This window comes from Cavia porcellus, unplaced genomic scaffold (assembly GCF_034190915.1).
Source record: "Cavia porcellus strain 051 isolate PalLab524CR breed Dunkin Hartley unplaced genomic scaffold, mCavPor4.1 scaffold_15, whole genome shotgun sequence".
In the NCBI taxonomy this organism is placed as follows: Eukaryota; Metazoa; Chordata; class Mammalia; order Rodentia; family Caviidae; genus Cavia; species Cavia porcellus.
In genome coordinates, this window is record NW_026947498.1 from 60,018,090 (window position 1) to 60,026,651 (window position 8,562).

General features: G+C 37.6%; 1 protein-coding gene across 6 annotated transcripts in view; it reads left to right on the top strand.

The window, feature by feature from the left end:
- Gramd1c (GRAM domain containing 1C) overlaps positions 1-8,551 on the top strand; it is a 139,153-nt gene extending 130,602 nt beyond the window's left edge. For all 6 annotated transcript variants that reach the window (XM_063224996.1, XM_063224999.1, XM_063224997.1 and 3 more), the window contains 3 exons: positions 50-160; positions 393-498; positions 6,838-8,551. In XM_063224996.1, coding sequence (XP_063081066.1) covers positions 50-160; positions 393-498; positions 6,838-6,918 — 298 coding nt within the window. In that variant the 3' untranslated portion in view covers positions 6,919-8,551. The remainder of the gene's footprint in view (positions 1-49; positions 161-392; positions 499-6,837) is intronic.
- The last annotated feature ends 11 nt before the right edge of the window (positions 8,552-8,562 follow it).

Sequence of the window (8,562 nt, forward strand, 5' to 3'; positions counted from 1 at the left end):
TGAGGCCTGGATAAATGTGGATTAACCATGTAAAATTTGCTCTGCCTAGTTTGACGCTGCTAGTTCTGTTGAACGTGACACTGTTTCTGAAGCTCTCAAATATCGAATATGCTGCTCAGTCCTTTTACCGTATCTACCTCCAAGAAGAGAAATCGTTAAAGTAAGTCTCCCATCCCCACATACTTTCATCGTATTATTTCAGTAATTCCTTAGTTATATGTGATCTAATTTCAGTTCCAAAAATTCTGCTCTGCTGCTGTCCTATAGTCATAAATAGATTCTTTGTTGTTTAATTTTGTGTTTTGTTTACAGTTTATGGGGGCACTGAAAGTTTTCAACTGAAGGATTATGAGCTGATCTTTTTTATTTTGAAAATATTATTTCTCTTTCAGTTTCGCTTCTGATACACTCTCAAGAGCAGAAACTGGTCAAAAGGACAAAGATCAGGCCTATCGTTTAAAAGGAGTGCTCCGAGATTCCATAGTGATGCTGGAACAGGTAGGCACATCACGGTACTCCAGTATTTAGTACCTTTGTACTGGTGTGATCAATTACTCTGGTTATGAGAATACTTACCAGTATTTGAAGAAAGTTTCTGCATTATACATATTATATAGATATGCACTTGTGGGTTTTGTTTTCTATAAAAGTGTTGAATACCTTCGATTTTAAGTTAATAATAGATTTTGAAGGTGTTTCTATATCACCTATTTCATTCTTTCATTGACCTTCCTAGATTCAATTATATGCTTAAAATGAACTTCCTCCAAAATGGTATAGCTACTGTATATACTTTTAATTATTTGGATTTAATTTTTTAACCATATATATAGGAATACTTCTATATTAGTATATAAAGAACTTCCTCTCTTAATAACTGCATAGGGCTGAATTGTGTAACTGTGTATATTTTATCAGTTCTTTGTTGAAATTAACACAGATTATTTCAGTGTTTTGCTATGATCTTGACCATAGTATCAGCAATATATGTTGCTTAGTTCATGAACCAAAATTTAAGATTCCCCATGAAAAATAAAGATTAATATTTCCGTTATGAATGCAATACATGCTTGCTTGTGTTTTTACTTTTTTTTGGTCTTTTTTTTTTTTGTCCTTTTGAGGCAGGGTCTCACTTTGGGCTGGCCTTGAGCTCACTTTGTAGCCTAGGCTGGTCTCGAACCCACAACGATCCTCCTGTCTCAACCCCCTGAGTGCTGGGATAACAGGTGTCAGCCACCATGCCCAGCTTGTTTTTTTGTCTTTTTGAAATAGGGTCTTGCTTTGCAGTTCAGGCTGGCCCTGAGTTCACTTTGTAGTCCAGGATGGTGTCGAATTTGCAATAATCCTCCAGCCTCAGTCTCCAGAGTGCTGGAATTACAGGTGTGCACACACATCCATCTTTTTTTTTGACACAGTGTCTTGCTATGTAGGATGACCTCAAACTCTCTGTGTAGCCCAGGCTGACCTTGGACTCAGAGAGATCCTCCTAGTTCAGTCTCCCAACTGCTAGGACTATAGGTGTGCACCACCGTGCTTAACATGCTTGCTTTCATCATAGAAAAACTGAGACTAGTAGAAGAGAACATAGTTCTACATTCCGATCCAGTGACTGTTAATATTTTATTTCCTTCCATGTTTTCTTCTATGTATATACTTGTTTTTAAAAGAGATTCAATTACCGAGCATGTTTTAGGATAACATGGGCACTGCAGGGAACCGCTGAGTTCAGCTAGGCGCTCTTCAGGTGTGCACATCTGCAGTTCCTTATAGCTTTTTCTTCTCGCCCTAAGCAAAGAGTGTGTCATATTCTCACTTTTCATCATCTCCTCCATTTTCTCCCCATTCCCAACTAATAACCATGATTTATGGAGAAAAGAGAAACTTCCTTCTTCTATAACATACCTGTAATCCTCTTATCAAGCAGTCCTCTGCCTGTAGGAAGCAAGTCCCAGCATGTGTGAGCTGTACCCCTCACTTCTCTACTTTTCCATTCCTTGTCTCCCATCAGCACGTGCCCTGCTCCCTGACTCCTGTACTAACAAACACACATCCTTCCCTTTCACTTATTTCTGTCCACTTCCTTTCATAGGTTTTTTCAGAGTTGCCTAACTCTGGCTCTCACTAGTTGGCTCTTCATAGCCCATCCACTTTCTCTTCATCGGAATCAGTAGTTTGCATAAAGTGTTTGTTCACAAAAATGGCCGTCTCAGGACCCTTTTCTCCATTTCTTGAGCTTTTCAGCTTTAGACATTATCTTTTGACTATTATAGAAAACAAGGATTTGATTTTCTTTCTTTCTTCTCACCACCCCCATACCTCCAAACACTTCAGATTCCTACGATCTTCTCAATGGAGTCATTTGGAGATTCCTGTTACCTGTCTCTTCTGCTTCCTGTGTCCCATGTTTTCCTTTCTTTTTTATTTTTGCCAATGCTGGGGTGTCATGCGTTATTAGGCAAGCATGCTGCCACTGAGATACACGATCGCTTTAATGGAGCACATTCTTGAGGAGCTTCCCAAGAGTGTGAGATAAATACTTTTATCTGACAAAGAATTTATGTTCTTGTTTCTCTTGATGAATGGTTTGGTTGGAAATAGACTTGTAGATTGGAAATAATATTCCTTCAGAATTTAGAAGGCATTTCTTCATGGTCTTTTGCCTTCCAGTGTTACTATTGAGAATTCAAAGTCAAAGCCTTGATCCTTTAATTTGGAAATTCACGTTGTATGGTTTTGGAAATTTTCTTAAGTTATATGGTTGATGATTGTCTTCCCTCTATTTCCTCTGCCCTGACTTTCTACAATTCCTGTATTTGGATGTCAGCCTTCTGGTGGGTTGTATAATCTTTTTTTCCTAGCTTCCATCATTTTGCATTTTTGTCCTACTTCTTGAAAGATATCCCCAGCTTTATCATCAAATTCTTCTAAGTTTTTCAATTATTAACATTTTTAATTTCAAAAGCTATTATTTTTCTGAGTTGTTTCTTTTTTGTAGCGCGGTAATTTTAAAAACTATAATACCTTTAGCTCTCTGAGGATATTACTGACAATTTTTTTCTTCTTTCATACTCATTTTGCATCACAATTCTTTTCCTCCTTAGTTTTTGTCTTGAGAGGATCTCTAGATATCTGGCAGTTGTCTGCATATGTGGATCATTTGTTAAGAGCATGTAAGATTCTTAACAGATGAATTGGGCTGGAGATCATGAGCTCCGTTATAGATCTGGCTGCAATGGATGGTTGAGAAATCCTGGTATCATCACCTTCAGGTCAGTTTGTCAGAGGGTGGTCAGTCCCACAGAAAAGATGCTCATTCTCCTGAAGGATTAAGACTAGCCACTGGTGTTTTTAGGAGTTGAGTGGAACAGATGGAGAGGATGGGCAGAAGGGATAGGATAGGATAGTTAAGTTCACAATTTTTCACCATTTTTGTTATGGTATCACTGTCTTACCAGTGCAGGCCAGACAGCTAGAGACATTTGTTTTATCTTGTCCAGAAAATAAAATTCTAGACTTCTGCCTACATAGTAGGAGTTATCATATGCCCAAAGTTTTACAAATCATTCTTATTTTGGCCCCCGTTTTCTTGCCCACCAACACCTGATGAAGTCTTCCAGCTTGCTTTTGTGTTCTGCATTCCCTACTGTTGTTAGTTTAGGACTTTTTTCCTTAAGCAGTTAAGTTATCCATGTGATTTCTAGTTTCCAAGGTTGTGTTGCTGTTTTTCCCTTTACTCTTCTTTCTGCTTTGTGGATTTATGCCTTTAAAAATTTATGCTTTTAGGGACTTCATTCTTATATATAAGTACCGTGCGCTAACCGATTGTGCAACTGGAGCTCTGGGACTTTATTCTTCAGCTCACTTACGCTTGATTTTCTTCTCCCATAATCTCCTTCATTAATATTGATGCAAGAATCTGTGGTGTGGGGGCTGGGATTTAGCTCAGTGGCATAAGCACCTGCCTTGCAAGCAGGTGGTCGTGAGTTCGATCCCCGGTACTGATTTAAAAAAAAAAAAGTGAAGAAGAGTCTCTGGTGTGTAAAAATAATATCCCTTTAGTAGTATTCATCTTATAGTGTTAGCATTTGACAGAGCCGACTCCTTTCTTTAAATGTATGTAATTTTTCCTTAACAGTCTTTTTAAAAACTCAGCTTTATTGTGATGTATTTCACATAATTTCACTTTTTTAAAGAACTTTTAATGTTCACAAAGTTGTGCACCCATCACCACTGTTTCCTGAGTATTTGTATAAGTCCAAAAGAAACCCTGTAGCCATTAGCAATTGCTCCCTCCACCCAGGCACCCACCAACCTACTTTCCATTAGGACACATTTGCCTATCTAAGTCATTTCAAGTAAGTAGCTCACAGAATATGTGGCGTTTTATGACTGGCTTTTTTCATTTAGAATGATGTAAAACGTTTTGCTGGTTAAGATTGTCTCCTTTACTTGATTTCTTCCTGGTCCAAATGCTCTAGGAATCTCTTAAGATTCTCTTTTCTCCTCTATTGCTTTCCCTTTGGGTTACCTCACCACTTCCCCAAGTTTAAATAATCACCCTAGATCTACTTATGATTGTTGTCTTAGTCCATTTGTGCTACTATAACAAAAGCCCTGAAACTGATCATTTATAAACATATATTTTCCGGTTCTAGATGCTGGGCCATCCAAGATCAAGCCACTGGCAGATTCAGAGCCCATTCCTAACAAATGGTGCCATCTAGGTGTTCTTACAGGGCAGAAAGGACCAAAGAGCATAAAAGGGACATAGCTGGTTCCCTTTAGCCCTTTTGTAAGAGCCCATTAATGAGTGCAAAGCCTTTATAACATTTCCTCTCTCAAAGGCAATACCTCTTACTACTGTTACACTAGGGATTACATTTGTGTGAAGTTTGAAGGGGACACATTAAACAATGCCAGCTCCCAACTCTTGTGTCACTTCCCTGAACTCTGAGGCAGTCACTTGCCTCTTTAGTGTCTTTACCTAGATGAGCAGCAGCATGCCAAACTGATCATGCTCAACAGAGTTCAGTTTTCCTCCAGGCTCAAATTTAATTTTCTTTTTGTGAGCCTCATTTCAGAAAACGATACTCGTCAAAAAATGTAATAAAATATTTATGTATGTACTTATTTTAGGACACTAAAATACGTTTGTACACTCTAGGAATGCAAAGAGTCACTTTTGGTCAGCATTGAATACTCAGTGCTTATTACACTGTCCAGCATGCAATAGATAAGCAGTAAATAACTGTTGAATGAAGACATGTTTCTGGATCTCAAGTTGCTTACAGTTTTATTAAAGAAGTCAGATGTTCATGTGTATTGTTAAAGACTATAAAAAATACAAAATTAAGTTTCACATTGCTGAGTAGTAAAGGTAATGATCTGAGAGTTTAAAAGCAGGGGGATTGACCGGCACAGCCCCAATGAAACAGGAGACAGGAGATGCTCTTGTAGACGACAGTTAACTGCTAGTTTATTTACGCGGGCTCTGGTTTATATATTTGGCCGTGACCAATCACAGGCTGCCACAAGGAAGCAGGGCGGGAATGGGATGCAGGCTCTGGCTACTATATCCAGCTGTGGCCAATCAGGAGTTGCCACAGAGTACGGAGTAGAGTGCGGGGTGCGCACGGGTTGGCTAATTTAAAGAGGAACGTAATGCATTGCGGAAGCTGGCGTGGTCCTTAGTCCCGGCTGGGGTATGGTATGTTGAGCGCCTGCGCCCAACAGGGGATTAGAGAAAACTACATAGAAATATTGGATATATGGATAATTTTTAGGTAAGCAAAGAGGAATATGAGCATAATAGCAAGGAATGGCCCAGCAGAGGAACTTGAGTTGTTTAGGGGACTGTGACGAGGAACTCTTTAACAAAACAAGCCTTTCATGTTGGATAATCTCATTAATAAACCTTTTGGAAGGTAGACTATTACAGAGGACCCTTGACTTGTGAACTCAGTTTGTCCCCGAGGGCTGGTGGTAACTCAGGCTGTCAGTTGAGGGTGCAGGCTCCTCTACACAGCCTTCAAAAGTCTCTCTCCTGTACACAAGCAGATCTCAGTGTCTTAAGAGACTTTGGTCCAGGATTTCTCAATTAACTCATACAGGAAAAGATATTGTAATGTGCTGCGATCCATGTGGCTTCTGAGGTTCTTGGGGTTAAGGACCTCAAGAGGATGAGAAAAAGGAGATGAAGCATGGGTCAGGTGGAGCCCTTATCCTCCTGATGGGAGGAAAGGTACTGGCCCTTCATTCCTGGGGCCTTTATTTATACCTTTTAGCAACTTAATGTCACATGACACCTTGTTGTCATAACAACCCACTGTTTAGATTGTTTTGGGGCCAGGTGTTCTCTGGACTGAAGCAGCTTCTTCAGGTGGCTTGTCCCAGGCACTCTTTGTTCTTGGGATGATCATGCTCCAGCCTTGCATGTGTGGTCAATTTCTAGCTTCAAGGCTCCCACAGTAATGTTTTTCCCAGAACCCTTTAAGGTTTAAATAACCCAAATTGTTTGTATGTCAAGCTGGTCACAATTCAGGGTTCCTCTGTTCAGAAGTAGGCAGACAGCCAGCACCTGCCTGGCAAACATGAGTTTGATACTTGGTTTAAAAAAAAAAAAAAGTAGAAAAAAATGTAGTACTCTAGCCAATGGAAAGAACTCTGTAACAATCATATTCACAGCAGATATTCTAAAGAATCAGTGATTTGAGTCAATGTTTTATTTTATTCAATGTTTATTATATAAACAAAATTTTATGAATGTTACTGTAAACTTTTGGCATACAATAATCAGAACAATTTACATAATCTGATTTTTGAAAAATTCTTTTGCAGCTCAAGAGCTCACTTATTATGCTTCAGAAAACCTTTGATCTACTAAATAAAAATAAGACTGCCATGGTTGTTGGAAGCTAGTGATTCATGAACTAAAACATCTGGAAGACAAGCAGAAGATGAAGGATTTTAATTGTTCTATGAATATTTTATTTTCTTATTGAGATTTTTTAATATGAACTTTTTTTAATAACATATATTTGGTAATTGTTCTCTGATGGCCTTAAGACCTCTGTTTTTTCACTCTTATGTACATTTTTAAGCTATGAATTTCATAGTGAACTGTGAAACATTGCGGAATTGAAATTCTGTTACACAAAAAGAAAGCGAGACACTTGAGTAGTGTAGTTTTTTTCCTATAGTTGAGTTTGCAGTTTGAGCCTTTAAATTTGTGTGTTAGCACAGAGTCAGTATGTATCTGACAGACTGCTTTCACAGTTGTGGTTTATGAGACTAAAGAAGATAATATAAAAAGCATGGTCATTACCAATTTGAAAGGACAGTTTTTAGGCATATCCACATTTCTAGGTTTTTATCCTCTAAATGTTAGTGTTTTCATACATTTCATATGCAAATTTAGCCATCACATGTTTTGAAAATGCATGTTATCTAGAAAGTTCCTTAGTCACAATGTGTCTTGATGAAAAAGTTAATTTTTTATTAAAATATCAGAGGTGAAATCATCTTGCCTATTTATATACATTATTTGGCAGAAGAGTCAATTTAGGAAAAGGATATATGTAGTATACCAGTGCTCAAAACGAAGAAGCATCATGTGATTTTTAAAAAACCAGAAGGTTATGTTAAAATTGAGACTTTTAGTATATAGATCAAATGAGTACTTGAACTAAGCTTGGATTCAGTGTAGCAGTCTTTCATGAGAGTGACCCATCTGGTTGAAAATAGTTTGTGTGTTAGATTTTAGTAGCCACATACGGTGGCTTCATTGTTTATGTATGAGTGTTGCTTTTTTTATTTAGTAAATTGTAAGTCAGACACAGAACTTTAGCTCTTAGAGGCATGTATGGCCCAATAGAGATGCATGGACTGAAGTGACACACAAGCTTGGGCTCTTTCATAAAAAGTTTTTAGGCATTTACATCTCAGTAAAAGTGGTTCATGAAAGTTAGGACTTTATGAGCTGAATTGAAATCAGATTTTCTTTCAGGAGTTAGGAAAACTTAAGGAAGTGTTTATTATTTTGTCCTTTTGAGATCTTTCTCTGGAATCTACAGATCTGGTGCATATATTGTTACTATTTGAATAACTATTACCTGTAACTAAATATTTTCTTTTACCAGTCACTAAAGTTATATAGCTTTACTACACAAGTTATTTTTGAGATGCCTGTAGGCAATGAAAGTATTGACTTGATTAGAGGGAAAATGGATCCCTGCTAACCTAGTGGTACCATTCTATCTACCAGTGGCTTTCTGGATAAGAAGTTTGAGTGTCTGACTGTAAGCAAGAGTGACTGGATTATAAACTTGAAACTTTGTGTGAAATCTACAAAAACGATCACTGACAAACTGAATTATTTTTGTGGTTTCTTTGAAACATGTATTTTGTAATGTAATCTCCATTACCAAAGTTTTATAAGTTAAGATTAAATATGTATAGTGACAGCAGTTAGTAAAATTTGAACTTGTTATGTGTAAACTGGATGCCAATAAAACACAAAGTGTAATTTTTCTGCTTAAGATAAAAACTAAAACGTGTACATGA